Source organism: Polyodon spathula, chromosome 3 (assembly GCF_017654505.1).
Source record: "Polyodon spathula isolate WHYD16114869_AA chromosome 3, ASM1765450v1, whole genome shotgun sequence".
Classification (NCBI taxonomy): domain Eukaryota; kingdom Metazoa; phylum Chordata; class Actinopteri; order Acipenseriformes; family Polyodontidae; genus Polyodon; species Polyodon spathula.
Window position 1 is genome coordinate 83,641,949 of NC_054536.1, and position 23,787 is coordinate 83,665,735.

General features: G+C 41.7%; 1 protein-coding gene across 2 annotated transcripts in view; it reads right to left on the reverse strand.

Annotated features, from left to right (window-relative positions):
* Positions 1 to 23,787, reverse strand: part of LOC121313520 (guanine nucleotide-binding protein G(olf) subunit alpha) — a 142,964-nt gene that overhangs the window by 36,144 nt on the left and 83,033 nt on the right. For both annotated transcript variants that reach the window (XM_041246170.1, XM_041246171.1), the window contains exon 5: positions 18,092 to 18,189. In XM_041246170.1, coding sequence (XP_041102104.1) covers positions 18,092 to 18,189 — 98 coding nt within the window. The remainder of the gene's footprint in view (positions 1 to 18,091; positions 18,190 to 23,787) is intronic.

Consider the following 23,787-nt stretch of genomic DNA (forward strand, 5'->3'; position numbering starts at 1 on the left):
ATATATATATATATATATATATATATATATATATATATATATATATATATACACATACACACACACACATTATATATATATATATATATATATATATATATATACACACACACATATACACACACACACACATATATACAGTACTGTGCAAAAGTTTTAGGCAGGTGTGAGAAAATGCTGTAAAGTAAGAATGCTTTCAAAAATAGACATGTTAATAGTTTATATTTATCAATTAACAAAATGCAAAGCGAGTGAACAGAAGAAAAATCTACATCAAATCAATATTTGGTGTGACCACCCTTTGCCTTCAAAACAGCATCAATTCTTCTAGGTACACTTGCACACAGTTTTTGAAGGAACTCGGCAGGTAGGTTGGCCCAAACATCTTGGAGAACTAACCACAGTTCTTCTGTGGATTTAGGCAGCCTCAGTTGCTTCTCTCTCTTCATGTAATCCCAGACAGACTCGATGATGTTGAGATCAGGGCTCTGTGGGGGCCATACCATCACTTCCAGGACTCCTTGTTCTTCTTTACGCTGAAGATAGTTCTTAATGACTTTCGCTGTATGTTTGGGGTCGTTGTCATGCTGCAGAATAAATTTGGGGCCAATCAGATGCCTCCCTGATGGTATTGCATGATGGATAAGTATCTGCCTGTACTTCTCAGCATTGAGGAGACCATTAATTCTGACCAAATCCCCAACTCCATTTGCAGAAATGCATCCCCAACCTTGCAAGGAACCTACACCATGCTTAACTGTTGCCTGAAGACACTCATTCATGTACCGCTCTCCAGCCCTTCGCGAACAAACTGCCTTCTGCTACAGCCAAATATTTCAAATTTTGACTCATCAGTCCAGAGCACCTGCTGCCATTTTTCTGCACCCCAGTTCCTGTGTTTTCGTGCATAGCTGAGTTGCTTGGCATTGTTTCCACGTCAGAGGTATGGCTTTTTGGCCGCAAGTCTTCCATGAAGGGCACTTCTGACCAGACTTCTCCGGACAGTAGATGGGTGTACCAGGGTCCCACTGTTTTCTGCCAATTCTGAGCTGATGGCATTGCTGCACATCTTCCGATTGCGAAGGGAAGTAAGCATGATGTCTTCCATCTGCTGCAGTAAGTTTCCTTGGCCGACCACTGCGTCTACGGTCCTCAACGTTGCCCGTTTCTTTGTGCTTCTTCAAAAGAGCTTGGACAGCACATCTGAAAACCCCTGTCTGCCTTGAAATTTCTGCCTGGGAGAGACCTTGCTGATGCAGTATAACTACCTTGTGCCTTGTTGCTGTGCTCAGTCTTGCCATGGTGTATGACTTTTGACAGTAAACTGTCTTCAGCAACCTCACCTTGTTGCTGAGTTTGGCTGTTCCTCACCCAGTTTGATTCCTCCTACACAGCTGTTTCTGTTTCAGTTAATGATTGTCTTTGAACCTACATATTGAATTGATGATCATTAGCTCCTGTTTGGTATAATTGTTTAATTATACACCTGACTATATGCCTACAAAATCCCTGACTTTGTGCAAGTGTACCTAGAAGAATTGATGCTTTTTTGAAGGCGAAGGGTGGTCACACCAAATATGGATTTGAATTAGATTTTTCTTCTGTTCACTCACTTTGCATTTAGTTAATTGATAAATATAATCTATTAACATATCTATTTTTGAAAGCATTCTTACTTTACAGCATTTTTTCACACCTGCCTAAAACTTTTGCACATACATATATATGCACTCAAAGCCTGCTCAAAGGGAGGAGTATGCCACTGATCTGTCCCTACTCTGCATGCTAATGAAGCTATCATTCAAGACTCCCTCAACCGTTCTGAGACGCCATTGAAGGCTCAAGGTAAAAAATATAAAAACCAGAACAAACACCACACCTCAGCTTATGAAGAATGGATAAAAATGTGAAATCTGTGAAAGACAATTGCAGTGTTAAGAGAATACATCTGTCTATGAACATTATTCTGGCAACAGCACTGTAATACCATGGGTTCCTGTGCAGGGCCCCCAAATAAACTTACTGTTGCTTTACTTTACGACCAGACAAAAATGTTTTATTTATTTATTTTCCAGGTAACAATTGAAATATAATACACAGTACAGTACATGGCTAATGTGATGTACATGAGTTGTCCTCTGTTATACCCGCTGTACATAAACCAGAGGCTCTTGGATACAGTCAGTTTGAACAGAGTCAAAAACTGCTCAGAGGACCCCCCCCCTCCCCCTCTAAGCCCCCCCACCCAACACACTGGAACTCCACAGCTAAAAATAGACCATCCAATTCCTCAGTTGGAGCCTTTTCATTTCTCGCACTCCACAACACTATCTCAGTATAGTACTGCTGTCTCCTGATGACCAGAAACATACAATCCACTATTCACACTTACAATACAAGGACAAAACAATAGGTTTGGTGTACAAAAGAATCACTGACACACTTGCTGCTTTATAACAAAAAGGGAGGGGGGGGGTTGGTCAAAAACAACCTTGCAAGCAACTCAGTGACTAACAAAAGTTTTCCAAAAAGCTGTGAAAAAGGAAAACTCATTAACATAGGGTAGGCTAATAATGTAAGAACTTTACCACGGTTAGTCGAAGCATTTAATGTTTTATTTGTATTTACTTTTGGACACAAAGATGAAAACAGAATGTACATCAGGAGCCACTTTGTCACATTTCTTAAAAGATCACTTTTTTTTAAAACATACAGACAACATAACATAAAAAATAATGTTGCTTAAATTAAGGGCACAACCTTCAACAGGTTTCTGTGTTGGTATCATTGGCTATTCTAACAACATGTCTGTTTTAGGTGAGACCTGAATTCATGCAAAAGCAGCTCACCATAACATTCAGACAACCAAAATGAACAAAATGCAAAGGAATACCCTTCCCAAGTTTCATCACAATTAGATGCAATTCTAAAGATACAGCCAATAATGTGAGGTCCCCCAATTACAGCATTGTCCATAAGGGTGCCACATTTCCTAAACACTTTGTGGCATCAAACAGACCAACTGGACTACAGCAATATTGTGTATATGTGCAAAATACTACTTAAAATGGTAGAATACTTTACAGTCATGCCAAGAATAATTTTGCTGAAGCCATAATTTACATTTATTTTGATCTTCAGGATCATTTTCTCTCTTTTAGACTAGCGTGGCGTCATTCCACGCCGAACTCAACCAGAAAAGGGACATTTTGTTGCCTGTCCATCTCGGACTTTCCTGTTAGTTTTTCCTCTAGATTAATCCTCAGAGAATGCACATTTGAAGAAATAGCCAGTTTGGATAAAACTATGTGGCACTTCAGCCTCACCAAAGTGGCCATAAGCAATGCCTGAATGCATGACAAATGCAACTTCAAAAATCTGCCAGAAATCCCAAACCCCCAGATACCATAACAGTTTGTTTGTAGATCTCATCAACGTCTATACAAACATATCTTTGGGTGATTTTTTGGAGTCCCCCCCCACGCAAGTTATTACGGCCTAAATTTGGTACAAATAGCAAAAACTCAAATTCCAAGGGGGTTTAATGACCAGTGGTGGGACTTGAAACCAAATGTCTCTCACAAAACTGGTACCTAAGGGTCTTACAGCAATACTTACATTTTATAAGCCACATCCCCTACAGGGTAAAGGGTTAGGCTGAAGTTTGAATAAAACTCGTCAGTTACCCCTTATCTGGCAATTTGCCAGAAGTGAGTAGGGTGTTCCTAGTGTTTTTTTCTGAAAGCCCTGTTCAATACGAGTAGAACGAGGTGTTGCACATGATGGTAGCATCTAAATTGCACCCAGGGTGATTTTTCTAGTCAAGGTCCTTTTCTCACTTTATGTTAACCTTTGCAGTCACAGGTTGAAGGGGAAATAAAAAAAAAAAAAAAGGCTGTAATTTCTGAACTCAGCGTGTCAGAAAACCCCCAGGTGAATTTTTCTAGGAAAATCTGAGACAGACGGGCAACGACACTGGTTGAGTTTGTATGTAATGACCCTATGTTTTATGTACTGTGCTATTTAGGAGCTGTTACTTTAAGAATGTATACGAGTCTCGGGCAGAGGTCAAACTACAGGGTAGGCTGTTTCGGGAAAGAGAGAGAGAGAGTATCCGGTCTAAGCAGTGAACTGCTGTGCAGCCAAGTTAAGCCTCCAGAGGTAGCCATTCTATATAGTAAGAAGTGAGGTAGGCTGTGTGCACTTTTCTGACTGTCAAGGGTTGTGAGAATGCATAGGGAACTCATACAGGGCTGCTCTATATCCCCTCCAATATTCCCTTTCTTGAAGTAGTGTGCACTTTCGTGAAACAAATCAGACAGCTGTTAAACAGTGTTCTGTAAAATACAGCAGCATTCTACAGAAATAATGTGCAACTCCGTGCTAATTGTCTTCCAGAAAACAAAGTAAATGCAAATGATAGAAATAAGGCTCCCCACTGCATTGCAGTTTGATCCATTCTTGGTTTTACTATGAGTTTAATAAGACAAGCCACAGCTTCTTGTCTATAAACTGTGGCTAACCTGTAGTAAGGCCTGTAATGGGTGACACTGCTATGCAACAGGAGTCTTATTTCCATCCTTGAATTTGATTTTATTTATTTAAAAAAATAAATAAAATGCTATTAGTATTTTTATTTTACCTTTGCATTTTTTTTTCAAATACTACATGAACAATGTACCAAGATATTATAAATTACAAAAAACAAATCAAGACCCTCACAAAAAAAGTACATTTTCATTAAAACATTTATTAAAATATGTAATTAAAGAAATAAATAAGATTAATTAAAAAAAAAACATCGAATGAAAAAACATTATGTATCTACTGACTGGTTGTTGTATCGGACAATCTGGATCTGTCAATATGGACTCGGGTGCAACACTCCCTGTGATTTAACCTTAGCTTTGTCAGGACCCATTTTCTATGCATTTAGTCTTTCCTAGGATTTTTACACTACCATTGGATCAAACAAACTTTCCTATCTGGGTTACATTTGGCAAAGAAAGCTGTTCTCGCAATGTGAGTTATGGTCTAAGACTAAGAATTTTTTTTTTTTTCCAATACAAGATAGTTTGATGACATAAATCAAGTGCATCACAAATTCCTTTAGCCCAGCACAGACGTCATTGCAAGGATACATTCACTAAGCACACGGACCTTCCTCTATTTAATCTGTTTTTTATTTTAAAAATAAAAACTGGTGAAACTATACAAAGCACTTTTAGTATTAACCAAGACTGGAAACATGTATGCAAACAAAGGTTTGTTCACCCTCATTTAACTTTAAATCACATATAGCATTAACAAACTTGTGAAACACATAAGGTAACGAAAATAAATCCAAGTAAGGTCTGCACATACACTGCACAAAAGTAAAAATGCCAAATGTTCATCAGATTATAAACCTAGTATTTATTTATTTATTTTTAATAATACTTGCTATCAGAGACAGTTTCCTGGTACAACTGTTGCCAGGAAAATGCCTTAGATTGGAACTGTATTTATCAAAAGTCCCCTCGCATCCGTTTGCAGTATAACTTACAGGCTACATTCTACCTAACCAATTTAGGTTATCGCACTTGAAAGCCACATTCACAGTATAGCTCTGTACTGTACTGTATATAGAGCAAATGGTATTTCAACAAGCAGTGAAAAGCACATTAAAACAAAAACAGCAAACCTACAGCTTGCAAAACTGAAAAGTAAAAGTAATGAAAAAAAAACAACATTAAAAAACTATACAATATAAAGTGTGAGTGCACTGATGATATGAGCAGTGTTTATTGGCTAGCACTTGATTTTACTTTATCAAATGCAAAATTGGCAATGACACATTAACTTTGCTCATTTGAAAATTTTGAACAGCTTTCTAACTAGTAAAAAGCAACACACAAAAATATCAGTGGGAGACTGTGGCAAAGTGCCTGCCCCTGTGTGTATTTTGTGTTGTTTATTGTGTGTTAATGTTGGTGTATAGTCATTGGTACACGGGATATAAACGGGTCTGTGTAACACGAGTGTTTAAAATGTATATTTGTATTTAAACACGAGGATTGCACAGCACATCACGTGCAAGTAAAATGTAATAATATGTGAGCATGGAGAATTGCACTTCATTAATTCACGTGCAGTTGTACCGCGACTCCAATTGAATGACTGATTAGCAATCGAGTCTCGGTACAGCTGCATAAAAGCAGCATGTTTTCACTCACTCGGGGTTGTGTGTTCGATGAGTGGAGAACGGGATTGGAGACGGAGGTAATAATAATAAGAATAATAATAATAGTTAAAAATATCAGCTCACCGTGTTTGTTTAGCGTTAGTCTGTTTTGTTTCATCTCTGTTTTGGCGAATGTGCCGTGTCCTGTGTTTTTGTTTTATTTTCTGTCTGTGCACTAATAAATGCTGAGCGAGACCATTCGCTCAGCTCCACCATACTCCACCTCTCTTTGTTTATTTCCTGGTTCCTGTTTCTGGTATAACGTCCCCCACTCCAGCCGTCTTTGTGACAGAGACTTATAGTTCAGTAGTTGCTGATATGTGCATTTCCACCGCTTGCTGTTTGTTTTTAACCCTGGTGCATGTCGCAGGATGGACAAATGAGAGCAACAAGCAGTACAGTGCTAGTGTGACAAAGTACACAGATTCACACACACTTAAATGTCAATCAGTTTCCGTTGATTGTTTTCTATAAATCTCAAAATATCAACCTGCTTGGCATATTCTAAAGCTGCACGGCAGTTATATGCAGTATTTTATATGGCTACAACAAAGGGTATATTCTGACATTCGAAGGTTTGGAAAATATTACCAAAGGAAGGTTCGAACCTTAGATGGTACTCATTTGCATAATTTACTGGTGACGTCACCATAGCTACTTGCTTATATTTGATTGAAAATCCTATTATCTTACAGATAAGCCATATAAATTGAAAAAAACATTCATATGTAGTTTAAAAATACATTATATAGAACAGTAATCATGTTTTTATAATTTAAATAAAAATACACGTTGTTTATTTACACGTAATTGATGCTGCTTGCGAGTAAGTTCGCACTGCAGCAGCACCAACTGCAGCAGACTTCGGCAAAGCAAACTTAATTTAACAGTCACTGTTGCAAGCAGTAAGTCAGTAAGTCACATTTTCCTACTTCTAAAAAGATGAAGAAGATGATGAAGATGAAAAAGATGAAGAAGATCTTACGATTGTAAAGTGACCGCATGGATTGGTTGTGCCACCATGATACATCAACAGTTGCTTGCACAGTTTGCATTCAACTTTTTTTTTTGGCCGTCTGGGCATTTAACAGAAAAAATCACGAACAGCAGAGGGGTTGAGAGACATTTCTTTCAATACAGCGTACGCCATACAACGCTTTGCTGTCGAGATGTTTAATGAAGACATTTGCCTCTGCTTAACACAAGCTGGTGGGGAGAGGGATGGATGGTGCTCAGTTTTTTTTTTAATAAAAAATTGGTGTTTTGTATATATTTTGTATGTTTCAAACATATTCTACCATATCACTTCTCTTACACTCTCCTGTACACTAGGTTTTCAGTACATATTTTACTGAAGCACTACAACCACTAAAGGTAACGCCCCAGTGCTTTTGATAATATACCCTGCTACAGAGATGTTACGTATCACGATTTGGTTGAAATCTGATGCAACAACTTTCGTTTAAGTAATATGCATTATACAAATAAAAAGACTGAATTGTGCCTTCGAGTGACATTCAATGTGTGATTTATGGCAGTCGCACATTGTCAAACGATTTCTGTTAACAGAAAGAAAAAAAAAACAAACAGTGCATGAATGGCGTCTGACGAACCTTCGAAGGTTTAAAACAATTTTTGAATTCCTGGCTAACGAACGAACCTTCTAATACAGCCCTAGTATTTTATAATACTGTTACAGCGCTGACCGACGGCTAAATGCGAGTGAAGGATTAATGAGTTCGATAAATGGGTGCTGACTGCAGAACATGTATACTATATATCAAATACTATTAATTTGTATTGCACTTTCCAAAGTGAAGGCCTGGTCACGCATCCGACTTTTGTTGACGGCAACAAGAGGAAAACATTTGTTGCCTGAGTGTTGCCTTGCAGTTTGAGGTGGTCACACTTTGGACAAGCACACAGTCGACAAGCTGGCAAACACACAGGCAACAATGTAATGCAAACCAATCAAGGCGGTTGTAAAATTGAGGTGAGCGATGCAAGCAAATCATTTAGAAGTGAATGGAATGCATGGGTGCATCTACACCAGTGTTTCTCAACCCTGGTCCTGGGGACCCACTATCCTGGTGGTTTTTGTTCCAACCGAGCTCTCAATTACTTAATTGAACCCTTAATGGGACTAATTCGAGTTTTTTTTAATTTTTTTAAAAATTTATTTTAAAGAGTTGGAGATTTCAAATCAAATATAATTATATAAGGAACTCAAATTCTCCAACATTTTATAAGCTAATCAATTTAAAGTGTCAAATTAAGCAAATTAGTTAGTTCAATTAAGTATTTGAGAGCTTGGTTGGAACAAAAACCAGCAGGACAGTTGGTCCCCAGACCAGGGTTGAGAACCACTGATCTACACCACTCGTGAGTGACACTAGTGGCCAGTCTGGGTAAAGCAAGTGACTCCATTCTGTTCTGTTTTTCCACAGCATTGCGGGTGACTACAGTTAAATGGAACAGAATGGTCTAAAGTGAAATGGACCAATCAGAAGCAATGTCAGTGTAACAGGGAGAGATCTGTGCTGACTCTGCTGGCGTGTTCACGGGCTGCAGGAAGAGGGCGGCAGTCGCCCAACAACCGCCTGTGAGTCATGGCAGTGACACGGGGAGGTGGGAAAGTGTGAGTGTGGACTTTCCCCCTCTCTGAATGGCCGAGAGGCGGGTCTTGGGTGATTGTCGGTCCTATAAAATAACGCTCTGTTGTTTCCTCAGGTCTGCCCACTTAGACGCGCTAAGGGTGCGGACACTTGGATTCGGGACCGGGAATCAGCGAGACAGAGAGAGAGAGCGGGGAACCCTTGGGCAGACCCCGGCGTATTGTAAAAGAGCAGGCTAGATAGCCGACAGAGTAGGACGGTGATCCGGGTCGTGCGGGTAGCGGCGACCGGGATAACGCTGCCGAGTGCAGCACCTTTTATTTGTAGTTTTATTACTGTTTTATTTTCCCTTGTTGTTTTCGCCTTCTGTTTTCATTATTATTTCTTTGAGCACCTGCGAGTGCGTTTGCGGTTCGTGTACCAGCTGTGGTATTTACGTGGTGCTGTCTATCATCGTTGATAGGCAGCCCACGGTCAACAGTGCCCTCTGCCGGAGAGAAAGAAAAAAAAATAACTTGTCTAAAATAAAACTGGGCACCTGTGTGGTGTTTCCCGAATACACCTGTCTGTCTCCTGGTCAGTGAATTACCCACACCCCTTTCACACGTGGTGTCAGAAGTGGGATTCACTGGCACTGCCCCAAGCAGTGCAGCTAGAGAAGGAGCAGACTGGCGATGGATGCGACTCAGTTTGCCGCAATGATGGACCTCCTGCGCCAGACGCTCACCGCGGCAGTACAGGGGGCGGCTAGACCCGCAGCTCCAGACCACTCCATCCAGAGACCCACCAAAATGACGGCCGAGGATCGGCCCCAAGCCCAGTGGGCTAGCTATGTGTTGCCCCAACTCACTGGGGAGGCTCAAGCAGCTGCGAGGACGCTGTCCCCGGAGCACATGTTGGATTACCCTCGGCTGAAGGCAGCCATCCTAAACCGTGTGGGGGCCACACCGGAGGGCTACCGGAAGAAATTCCGGGAGGAGCAGTTTGCGGCCGGGGAACACCCACGAGCCATCGCCCACCGGCTGAAGGATTACGCCCTGGGTTGGTTGAATCCTGACCTAAACACCAAAGCCAGGGTGGTGGAAATGATCGTGGTGGAGCGCTTCCTGGAGTGTCTAGCCTCGGGACCTCGGCTGTGGGTCCAGCGACAGGCGCCGGACACGCTGGACCGGGCGGTCGAACTGGCCGAGCAGTACCAGGCAGCGGAGCCAACGCCTGCGAAACTGCCCGGGAGGAGTGTGGCTACTGGATCGTCCCCTCAACTGGCCCCGGAAAGGGCGAAGGGACTGGGGGGAAGGGGTAGTCCAGGATTTGGTCGGGGGGTGTCGGCGGGAGCTCCCGGCCCGGGAACTGGGGCAGGGTGGGGATACCCACGGGCTGCTGCAGTGTCGGACCGGGGTCTCGCGCGGACGCCTTATCGGCGGGCCCCTTTTATGGCTCCAGTGTTTCCCCCTCTTTCCAAAACTTCGGGGAGAGAAACCAGCCCACCGAGGTGTTGGACGTGCAGGGAGGTGGGCCACCTCTCCCGGGACTGCCCCGTGATGGAGTGTGACCTCAGCCGACCAGGTAAGCACGTTCAATTACCTCAGTCGCTTCAGCACACGGGTTTTGTTATTCCTGTGACAGTGGATGGTACAAAAACCCAGGCTCTCCTGGATTCAGGGTGTGGTCAGTCTCTAGTACAGGAGAGCCTAATCTCACCGGGGCATAAACGTATATTGGGACGGGTGCATATTAAATGTATTCATGGGGATGTCCGCTCCTATCCCAAGATAAATGTGTGTATGACTATTGGCCAGCAGGTGACGCAGGTGCAGGTAGGATTATGTCCTCGATTGCCGGTACCAGTAGTTCTGGGACGGGACTGTGAGCAGTTTAAAGATTGGTTGGCTGCTCTGACAGCCCCGTCTTCTTTATTGGCTAAGAAAGAGGAAGTAATTGGAGAGATTTTTCCCTTTCGCGATCCAGAATGGTTTTGCCATAGATTTAAACCCCGTAAAACTAAACGGGAGCGTCGGATCGCTAAGAATGAGGGCTGGCAATGGAGGGAGTCGGAGAAGTTTCAGGTGGGGGCGGTTGGTGAAGAGTCCGGGGGGGAGGTCGCGGAGCCAGCGCAGGCGTCTGGCTCGGCTGCCTCTGCTCGGGACCGACCTGACCCCGAGTTGGAAGCCATGGGAGCTGATTTCTTAGCTCGCTCCCGTGACTTCCGACTCGAGCAAGGGCGTGACGACGTGCTGGGCAGGCTCTTTGACCAAGCAGCGGTGGTTAATGGTCGGGTGGTCGAGCCCAGACGCGCCGCCACGTACCCCCACTTTGAAATTGATCGAGACCTACTGTACCGTGTTGATAAATTACCCCAGACCGGTGAAGTGCGTCATCAGTTGCTCATTCCTCAGCCCTTTAAGGAGGATTTGTTGCAGCTGGCTCACGCTATTCCCCTGTCTGGTCATTTGGGAAGGGATAAAACTAAAGCAAGGCTTGTGTCACGGTTCTTCTGGCTGGGGCTGGATGGCGATGTTAAGCGGTTTTGTGAGCGTTGTGGGGAATGTCAGAAGGCCAGCCCTAGAGCCGTTCCACGAGCCCCTCTGGTGCCTTTGCCCCTAGTGGAAGCTCCGTTTGAGCGTATTGGGATGGACATAGTTGGGCCACTAGAAAGGAGTGCGGCAGGATACACCCACCTACTTGTCATTCTGGATTACGCTACGCGTTATCCAGAGGCAATTCCCCTCCGATCTATGTCCGCTAAGTCTGTTGCCAACGAGCTTGTGAAGGTTTTCTCCCGGGTGGGGATTCCCAAAGAGATACTAACCGATCAAGGCACCAATTTTATGTCCCGGCTAATCCGCGGAACATGTAAGCTTTTGGGAATTAAGACCATTAGGACCTCTGTGTTTCATCCTCAGACAGACGGTTTGGTGGAACGCTTTAATAAGACCCTTAAGAACATGTTGCGCAGATTTATTCGTAGTGATGTGCGTTACTGGGACCAGCTGATTCCTCCCCTTCTCTTTGCGATCAGAGAGGTTCCCCAGGCTTCCACGGGGTTTTCACCATTCGAGCTGCTGTATGGGCGGAGACCCCGGGGCGTGCTCGATCTGGTCAGAGAGATGTGGGAGGAGCAGCAGGACAATTCGACCAATACCGTCCGGTATGTGTTGGACCTGCGCAAACGTCTTGAGTCTGTTGGGAAATGGGCGCATGACAATTTGCAGCAGGCACAGCACAGACAGGAGACACAATATAACAGAGGAGCCCGGTTGCGCACATTTCAGCCGGGGGATAAGGTAGTTCTCTTATTACCCAGCTCTGAGTCGAAACTCTTGGCTAAGTGGCAAGGACCCTTTGAGGTTACACGCCAGGTTGGGAAGGTGGACTATGAGATCTGCCAGCCGGAGCGACGGACAGAGAAACACATTTACCATATCAATCTTTTAAAGCCTTGGTTACAGCCAGAGGCGTTGTTAGTGGCGCATGCAGATGACGTCACGGACCTGGGACCTGATCTTTCTGTGTTGGCAAGAAAAGGATCGGTACAGATTGCTGAGAATCTGACACCAACGCAGAAATGTCAGGCTCACGGTCTGGTGGCGGAGTTTCCTGACGTGTTCTCTTCAGTCCCGGGGCAGACTCGAGTAGCCCATCATCACATTGATATTGAGCCGGGGGCGCTAGTTCGCCAGAGGCCGTACCGTATACCTGAGCGTAAAAGACAGGTAATAAAAGCGGAAATTGACGAAATGCTGAGACTGGGGGTAATAGAAGAGTCCCAAAGTGACTGGAACAGTCCGATCGTTTTAGTCGATAAGCCAGACGGGTCAACTCGATTTTGCATTGATTTCAGACGAATCAATGAGAAATCGAAATTTGACGCTTATCCGATGCCCCGAGTAGATGAGTTGCTGGAGCGTCTAGGCACGGCTCATTTTATGACGACACTGGATTTAACGAAGGGGTACTGGCAGATACCCCTGACTCCGGAATCTAGAGAGAGGACGGCGTTTTCGACTCCCTTCGGGTTGTACCAATTCAGGACCATGCCCTTTGGGTTGCACGGAGCCCCCGCCACTTTCCAGCGGATGATGGATCGCATCTTGCGGCCCCATCAGCAGTACGCCGCTGCTTACATAGATGACGTGGTTATCCACAGCGAGGATTGGCCGAGTCATCTGTGTAAGGTAGCGGCGGTGCTGCAATCCTTGCGGGAGGCGGGGCTCACTGCTAACCCAAAGAAGTGTGCCATTGGGAAGAGTGAGTCGGAGTATTTGGGGTATCGGGTAGGGGGCGGCCAGATCAGACCGCTAGTTGCTAAGGTGAAAGCCTTGGCTGACTGGCCGGTTCCTACAACCAAAACCCAGGTGCGCTCATTCTTGGGACTAGCGGGCTATTATAGAAAGTTCATCCCGAGTTTCGCTACGCTCGCTGCTCCCTTGACAGACCTCACCCGGAAGGCTGCCCCAAATACGGTTCAGTGGACGGAGTCGTGCCAGAGGGCCTTTCTCGCCTTGAAGCGGAGGCTGTGTAGTAAGCCAGTACTATGCAGCCCGGATTTTGGTAAGAGGTTCACCCTGCAGACGGATGCGTCAGAGACAGGTCTCGGGGCAGTGTTGTCGCAGGAGGTTCGGGGAAGCGAGCACCCAGTCCTGTATATCAGCAGGAAGCTCCTTCCCCGCGAGAAAAATTATAGCACCATCGAGAAGGAGTGTCTCGCGGTAAAATGGGCAGTCGAGTCACTCCGGTACTACCTCCTGGGGCGACACTTCACCCTGGTTACAGATCATGCCCCCTTAGCATGGCTTCACCGGATGAAAGATAGCAATGCCAGAATCACACGGTGGTACTTGGCCTTGCAGCCCTATGCCTTCAGGGTAGTCCACCGAGCAGGAAAGCTGCATCAAAACGCAGACTTTTTCTCTCGGGAAGGCATGGGGGTGTAAGATTTTCGAATGAACCGGTGGTGTCATTCTGAGGGGAAGGATATGTAACAGGGAGAGATCTGTGCTGACTCTGCTGGCGTGTTCACGGGCTGCAGGAAGAGGGCGGCAGTCGCCCAACAACCGCCTGTGAGTCATGGCAGTGACATGGGGAGGTGGGAAAGTGTGAGTGTGGACTTTCCCCCTCTCTGAATGGCCGAGAGGCGGGTCTTGGGTGATTGTCGGTCCTATAAAATAACGCTCTGTTGTTTCCTCAGGTCTGCCCACTTAGACGCGCTAAGGGTGCGGACACTTGGATTCGGGACCGGGAATCAGCGAGACAGAGAGAGAGAGCGGGGAACCCTTGGGCAGACCCCGGCGTATTGTAAAAGAGCAGGCTAGATAGCCGACAGAGTAGGACGGTGATCCGGGTCGTGCGGGTAGCGGCGACCGGGATAACGCTGCCGAGTGCAGCACCTTTTATTTGTAGTTTTATTACTGTTTTATTTTCCCTTGTTGTTTTCGCCTTCTGTTTTCATTATTATTTCTTTGAGCACCTGCGAGTGCGTTTGCGGTTCGTGTACCAGCTGTGGTATTTACGTGGTGCTGTCTATCATCGTTGATAGGCAGCCCACGGTCAACAGTGCCCTCTGCCGGAGAGAAAGAAAAAAAAATAACTTGTCTAAAATAAAACTGGGCACCTGTGTGGTGTTTCCAGAATACACCTGTCTGTCTCCTGGTCAGTGAATTACCCACACCCCTTTCACAGTCAGTAATACCAGTAAACTTGACACAGGTCTAACACAAATACGCCATAAACATGGAAGATGAGAAATTGATTCAGGAAGTGCAGCGGTAGCCTGAGCTCTACAATTGTTCATTAAAATCATACAAAGACAACAGTAAAAAGGACAATGCCTGGCAGAACATTTCAGGCATTATTACTGGTATGTAAAAGTACGAGAAATATTGCATCTGCACTGCGTCTGTCAGTCCATGTTTGTACTAGCTGTCAATAAATATGGGAAATATATATGGATAGGGTCACGTGAAAATGTCTCTGGACTTAAAAAGTTTGCTTTTGATGTAGATACAAAATTTGCTCCAGTCGCTCATCTCTAGTGTGGAACTACCTAGCACGTTTTTGTCACAAGATGTAAAGATGCCGCGAAGGAAGGCTGCTGCCGCTGCTTTAATACCAATGTTAGATGAGGAAGAGAAGAGTAGAACAAAGAAAGTTTTGGGTTCGGGCCCTGGGTTATGAGACATGAAGAAATATTATTGTATCACATGTTTTTAAACTTGTGCCAAAAACAAACCTTATGACTTTTTTTTTTTTTTTTTTTTAAATGTGGTGAACATGTAGTCACTTTTTTTTGTAAGCTGTTACACAAACGCAACCACTACAACCTTTTCATTTCTTATCCCGTGCGCATTTTTTTGTTATATACCCTGCTAACCCCTCCCACCCCACACGTGAGCATTTTTTATTGTCTTTTGTTTTCATTTATTGTTAAAAAAAAAAAAAAAAAAAAAAAAAAAAAAGGAAACACAAAGTAACAGATGGCCTCCATGGGAACCTTTTATTTTCTTATATGTAATAATTTCTCAAACCAATAAAAAAAAAAGCAAAATAATCTATTAGCTTCACTTCCAAATCATGCGTCCACATCGCCATTTTATTATCATGTGACGCTACTATCAGATATGATGGGCTGATATTGAAAATGTTGCCCTTGTGTCACCTGAAAAACAGAACATTGTCCTAAAGTGAGAGATACATTGACGGGGTGTTGATCAGGGTCACCACAAGAGGCGACAAGTCAGCAACAGCTGACAGTCCCCTTGTTGTCGTCGATAAGTCGCATGTGTGACCAGGCCTAGAGGACCGCAAGCAATCGCAAAGAGATCCCTGAAAAACAGAGTGTTCACCCAACAGCCCTCCCTTGCACTGTGCATCTGTTGCACTACACCCTCAACCAACAGACCCTGTGCCTCCTTGAGGCATCCCAGATGCTATTTATTAATCTATACCGATACTATAAATGACTTGTTATGTAAGCAATAACACACGACAAGGTGTGGGTGCCCAAGGTCTTCAACCACTAAGGATGTGTACCCTGCAGTTACAAAATGACACCCTAAAATTATTTAGGATTGTATAAAAAATACTAGATTTTAAACTTTACATCCTTCCACTAATGCAAAATAGTCCCTACACACTGGCTCTAGAGATTACAAATTGGCTTGACTTATTACTGCTGAAATGCACATTTATTTACATTTTTATTTTTATACTGCAGCTTGAATTTATTTTTTTTTTTTTAAACTTTTGTTAAATTGTTAAACAAAAACTACAAACATGCAAGAAAACTGTTTATCTACGTGTTTTATTCCATTGGTATGTAAATGTGATGTTTGAAATTACTGTTTCAATACAATAATAAGGCTCTGCACCTTTAAATTTTAAAAGCCAAACCTTCATTTGTTCTCACCACATCCTCCAGACTTAGTGCATCATCTGAACAGAGGGACAGGCAGGTTTGTTTGGTGTTAGTCAACACAAAAAAAATGTTAACTGCATTACACACTAATGTCTGCAATTACTGTACAGCTATGGCCAAAAGTTTTGCATTACCTACAATTTTAGGATTGAGACTATTCAAATAAAACAATCTATGATCAACATTTAGATCTTTTATTTAACATCATGTAATCAAAATAAACTACAAAATGACATTACAAGTGTCTACTGGAAGCCATAATAGTAGTACAATATTTCATGTTACATTTCAAAATGTCTCATTTTTAAATGTGTACATTTTCTGTTAAACTATAAAGTGGTCAATTAATATGTTAACGCAACATTATTCAGCAGGTTTCATACGACTATTTTGCAAAGTGAGTTAATTCTATAGGTTGATGAAAAACTTTTGGCCGTAGCTATACGGTTGTTTACTTGAATACTTGCACTTTACAATCTGAACCTAGTTGTTTTTTTTCTCGTTTTTCACATGCAATCACCTTCGTTGTTCAGGTCCAATGCAACCACCATCTACCCCGGTATTAGAAACTGCCAACCAAATTGATACATTTCAAGATTTAAAAGACAACAATCAAAGGAAACTGATTAACATTTAAATGTAATTTCGTTTATTTTCTAACAGAGATAGAATAATGTAGAATGATAAAGCTGAATATCTATATGGTCTGTAGTTCTTAAATAACCTGTAATGGCAGAACAATTAACTTTTAAAAAACCTGCTTTGATCTTTATGCAATTACTTTTAAGTTTTAAAAAGTTCTGACCCACTGCAGTACTGCAAAAACTGTCTATATGGTCATGTGATCACTAACAACCAAGCAGAGAGTTTAGTTTCCCCATGAGATAATCATAAAAGATAACCAATCACTACTGAAATATAACCACTAATTTAAAAAGTTGCGTAATTCTTTTCAGCTAAAGCTAAGAAATAAAAATATTAACAACTTGAAGGACGTGGGCTAATCCATTCCAACAAGGACCCCCAAAAAAATGAAACACAAGACCTATCAAAGCTGACTAAACAAAGTCCCCCTACCATAGTTTGGACCAGAAGGTTCTATACAATTTCAAAAGCTTCCACAGGGAGATACTATACAGGTGATGAGACACACAATCTTTTGACAGCAGTCCCATGATAACATTTGATTATTTACCTCAGTAAACTGTACACACAATAAAATCAATCCTCACCAACTAACCTATACAACAGTACTTCAAAGCAAATAAGAAAGTAGTTACACGTCATTCTTGAGTATAACAGTTGGTAGCATTTCTTCCTCATCTTACATATCCATGCACATATATATGTAAAGCTGAACAAATAATATAAACAAAAGGGAAAACACCCTTGAAATGTACTAAACTCCCAGTGGACAGGCTATAATCATTCCTGGGACACAGACACATTTGTGGACACAGTACTCCAGGTAAAAAGGTGATACGTACTAATGTTAACTATGAAAAAAGTATAGCTGTAGCTGGCAATGAGTGGTTACCATTTGGGACCCATGGCAGCATTCTATAGGCACAGACTGCAAAGGCTGCATTTCAATACATTTGTTGGCATTTATAAAATGCAGAGAGTGTTAAGTGAGCGCACATTTAAACTGCAGTAATGTTATGATCAGACTCCTTATTGCAGTGAGCACCTGAAGAGTGGGAGCTGTCAAGATTTTTTTTTTTTTTTTTTTTTTTAAAGAGTGGGGTTGGTGGGAGATTATGATTATAATTTTTCACTTAAATCAGCTATACACACACAGAAGCATGTATACACATACAATGAAAACCAGGTACTTACTACTGTGCACAGTCGATGAGCTGATATTCATTCGACCTCTCAAAACATGCCTTTACTCCTTCATCATCCCACAGCTTCTTCGCATGCTCAAAGAATTCCTGTTTAGGGAAAATAAAAAGTTACTTGCATCTTGAAGCATCCTCTTTAATTGAAAACCAAGCGTTTCTGATTGCATGAATACTTTTTTTGCCAGCTGGGGAAAGAGATGATGCTAACAGCAAGAGCTCTTGTTTTTTACTTTCAAAAGTACTTCGCTTGATTATTATATTACTATGACTAATGCTTGGACATGCATTAAAATTAATATTCTTTAACTTTGACTGAACTGAAAAAAATAATATTACAGTAAAACAATGAAATAACATTTTAAAAATCCAGGAGTAAAATACACACAGCAGCTATCCCATGAAAGCACACCATAAACAAAGGAGAGAAACACTTTTGTACAGTAGTGTGTTTTGAATTATTTCTTCACATCTTTTTGATGCAGTAATTTATCAAATTATTTTAGGAACAGAGAGACGTTGTCATTTTTGCCTGAATCACTTTTGAAGTAGTGTTTATTTGAATAAATGAAATTGGTAATCAGTGTTGGGACAGGTATTCAAAACAACTTCAAAGAACCCCTCAGAACAGTAGATGCTGAACAATTGTTGGACTTAACCTGTCAACGGCCAGAGAAAAACAACCCTTTTGGTTCAAAGAGAAATACAGACAGGGAGTGGGCTCAATGTTCTCTCCAAACCTTAAAAGAGTACTGGCACAATATTTTCTCTTATGCAGAATTATTTGCACAAGCATGCAAGAGTTAGGTCAAATGGATAGCTACATCATTGCAACATTTTGTTTCTAAGTGACTATGTCACCAAAATATGTCAGAGCTGGGATGAGACATCACAGTGGGTTTGTGGTTATAAAATACGCACCACACAGTTGTCAGAGAACCTAGTAAACTGTACTGAAGGCCTCAGGGAATCCATAATAAATGTGAAACACTACTGTTATATGAAGCAAACAATGTATTGTTTAAACACGTTTGTTTACCACTGCTTTGCTAAGACATACAGCATCTGCGCAAGGGTACAAGGGTTAACCCAGGTGCAGTCACCATTTCATAAAAAACAAACCAAAAAAAACCCCAAAACCAAAAAAAACACTGTTGGCCTGGTTTTAAAGATACACTCACGCAATGCTGTCTGCCATTCTGATTGATCACATGAGATTCTGACTTGGTCTGGTTGGGTATGTCTGCTTGCTTATGATACAAGCATGTGACAGTAGTGATGCACAACTTTACAAAACAAGGTATGTCCAGTAGGTATAGTTAAGAAACTGCACTACTAAAAAAAAATACCTAATTCATAACAAAACTATGCAGTCCCACAGACATCTTTATCACATAACCTGTACAGTAACTCCTGGAGGGAATGACCTACATCTCTTTAAAATCAATAGGAACTACTTTTATGTCTAATTGTACTAATACTTACCCATATTGAATAACCAGTTCTACCATCATGAGAACTTTGAAAACAGAGGATCAGTGTTCCGTGACACGGACCCAGAGGTCTACAATCAAGGGGTTACCACAATCCCTGTACGTTTACCTGTGTGACAGCGGTCTCCCTGACTACTTAAGGTAGTCATTTTAGTATAACCATACCTTAATATAAATAATAAAGCAAAAAAAAAAAAAAACAGTTATATTCTACAAAATGCATTGCTGCTATGTACAGTACAGCCAATGGGGATCATAAACACGTACCTAGCCCTCCCCCAGATCTCTAATTGTTGACTACCTTACCTAAACACTTGGACTACCTTAAAAGATTGTTTATCAGGGTCTGTGAAAGCAGACAAAAGCATTTCAAGCACACTATGCCTGACTATTCTTTAAGTTCTACCAGAATAGCTTGTGATATTTCTTCATGAGAAAGGCATGATTTATTTAAAGTATGATCCGTGCGTGTAAGATGGACATGTTTATGTACCAGATAGCCCTGAAATTGCAATTTGGAGGGTAGGGCAGGCATACTGTAGGCTTATATAAAATCTCTGGACAAAAAACAAATCTGTAAATCAACATCCTCTCCAAGCTAACAAACAAAAACAAACACAAAGCCCACTCACTGTACATTTCATGTTAGATAGTAGCTCCATTCTGAACTTGTACATTTTAGGCAGGAAGTACCTGGGGGGAGGGGAGGGGTGGGGGGGGGTTGTGTAACAAGGTCATCTGAACTAGCGAGTAATACCAGTGAGAATATGGGACTATACAAGCTTTATTGCAAACTATGTTCTAATGAACACATCCATACTGTATATGCTGCGAGTAACAATTCTGCTTAATCATACTTTTGGCCAATCACAGACTGTACAGCATTATTGAAACTGCTTTTTACTTTAAAGTGTCTTTTTTCAAGTGTACAGTAGTTCACCTCGACTCCCAAAGAACATAACATCACTAACTTTGTTAACATGTATTGAAGTGGAGCTGGGGTTTCTTGATGTATTGTATATATGATTAAAACACACGATATAATATTATATATAATATATATATATATATATATATATATATATATATATATATACATACACACACACACACACACACACACACACACACACACACAATTTTATATTTATACACACATACACACACAATTTTATATTTATAATTTTTATTACTGGGAGGATGCTACTCCTAAAATCTGCGTACAGCAATAGGGCACCACAGCACATTTTTGCTCTGCACCAACTCAAAGAAATTCTCTCTCAAGAGAACAGAAACAAAAAGATTTAAGTTGAAATACTGTAACAGCCACTCCTAACAGAACAGCAGCAAAGAGCCAGCTTAAGGCATTTCAACAGCTGCCCTTGCACGGCATTCAGAAGTTGTAACTGCAGCTTTGGCTGATGTCATATACAACCTTAAGATAAACAAACAAACAAAAACAGCATTTTAAACAATGCAGAACTACATTCTGGTTCTTTTTTTATACAAGTTAATCAAATGACCGATCTTTATTTGAACCTGGCCTGGTTACAGTCTAATGAAGCAGAGCCACAAACAGCACCTTCCCAAAATGCCTCTCCATAACCCCGCTTTCTGTCGTGGTTCAACAGACACCACAGAAACCTGCTCTTCTCCTCTGGTTACTGTCAGTGTTATCTGACTGCACCTTTGCTAAACAGCAGCCAGGCTGACTTGTCTGTATAACTGGAATTCCTTTGTTTGTAAACTCGGGTTGTTTCAGTTGTGTAGATTTCAAAATGTAATGCGGTATTCTGAAAGCACTGAACAGGCCAGTTAGCTGTGATGTCTGTTTAAAACATCAATGCTAAAAATAAAGGGTGTTGTCACCAGTTTCCGAAGTAATGAAATTGAAGTTTCCACAAAATCAGCACATGGCTCCTTATTCACCGAAGCACTGGGAGAAGAAGTGACTCGATAGTCAAAGTAAATGAAGACAGCCTGCATAAAGCACTCATCTGCCCATTCTTGAATTACAATCACAAGATATAATGATAGGAACTGCAATAAGATAATATTACTATCTAGTTATGCAAGTCCAGTCATGTTCTTACAGTATATATCAGTAATTTCTGTCCTCAAAAGCATGGTCCTTTTGTTTTTATGGGCTTCAAAAGCAGTGACTAAAAACTGGGTCAAACAGGAAACAACATGCTGCATCACAGATCTTATAAAAAGTACTCTGCCATCTAAAAATGATGATTCGCTGCATTGCAGACCCAAGTACTTTTCCAGAATGTTCTAGAAATTACTTCAATTTTACAGTTTGTTACTGTTATTTGCCTGCCCTCTCCCTCCTCCAGTCTCTGTATCGCTACTGACCCTCTTGGCAATGGCTCTTGTCACCTGTTATTCTCTTCCAAGCTCTCACTGAGGGAGCCTAAGGTGCTCCCTAGTGCAAAAACTCAGGCACATCACCACAGAACAGTCAGACAGGCCTGTGACATAAAAATAAACTAATGACCATTAAATCCCTTTAATTTGCTAGCAGCTCTTTCATCAAAGCCTTCATTAGCACCCTGGCAAAGGCAGACGAGTCATTAAAACCATTTAAAAATGGCCACCTTAGCACCCAAAGTCTTTGCTTAATGACACCACTCTGAGTCCAAACTAGCCCTGCTTTGTGAGTCTGCACTGACACCAGATTCATTAGATGGAGAGCCTAAGGGAACATATGCTCCCAAATGGGTATTTTGTGTGCGCGCATTTGTTAATCACACAATTAACTCCATAATTAACCAAACATTTGGAAACGTAGATAAACATGCTTGCTCCAAAAACAGCATCCCGGCTGGCACTGTGGTAAACACCCTGCTACCCAGGTTCACACGATCTCTTCAAATGTTAGCTCAGATGACGGTACACCGGAGACTCACCCGTCGGCCTGCCAAAGCCAGTGTAGGTGCTTCGTAAACAGGCTCTCTGTTGTAAACTCCCCCCACACTCACAGGTACATTGTACTAATTAACCCCTTGGGAGACCTTCCCAAGCAGAGAACTTCTAAAACTGTAATGGAGCTTCAATCTTTGGTTCCGCCAAAACAAACGCGAGGGACGGTGTGTAATAAACATGTCTTAACACTATACATTTGAACAGTAATAATTTTATGTTCATATAATCTACATTACCAGAAACCATGTTTTTGGTCAAAAAGCCAAGTTTCTCTTACCTTTACCTTAAAATAAAAAAGGCCTATACGTGTATGAGAACGCTGATGCAGCAAGCTAAAAAAAACACACAAAACCCTGCTTAGGCTATCCTACAGCCAGGGGAGGCACCACTTCACAGATCAACCTACACCGGTCAGACTGCAGTCAGTAGCAAGTTCTAGAGGATAATTATCAATCATTCCCAAAAAGGGCCAGATTTACCAAGCTTTTGCGAAAAAGTTTTCTTCTGAAAAATAAATAATAAAAAAAAAACAAACAAAAAAGAACAAAAAAAAAAAAAAAAAACCACAACAACAACAACCAACATGACTGTGGTTTTTCTAGAGAACACACTTGTTTGTGGTGCTTACGCATAGGTGTGAAGCGTACTTTTTCAAAGGCATAGCACTCAAGCAAGGTGGCCAAACAATTAAGGCCCGCACACATCAGACGCGACACAATTTTTACTGGGGCGACACGACAAATACGCTGCGAAAACACAGTGCACACCAGAAGCGATCACAGAAAACGACACGACAGCTGAAAATTTGCCAGATCTTTCAGAAAGTATGATTACTAACAAACGCAATAGAAAATGGCTTATTATTAATATTATTATTATAGGTCAGGGAAATTAGGTACTGCAAGCATGATCTTTACCTCCATTTTCAGTGAAAGTGTGTAACAGGGTGCCCACTCCTTGTGTGCATTTTACTATTTCTGAAGGCATTCATTTATTATTATTATTATTAGTAGTAGTATTATAGAAATATATTATGTTTATGTGCAATTATTATTTATTATTTAAGATGTTGGCGAAAAGCAGTGTGTTTGTTTTGTTTATTTATTTAAAAACCTTGTGCAGAAGGTGACCATCTCCTGAGTTAATTCATTGATTAAGTGTCCCTAATTGGGAGATGTTCACCTGTATAAAAGGGCACTCTGGCCAAAGTGAAACAAACACTAGCAATTCTAACCAAGTATATTTTAGATATAGCTACTTTTCTCTA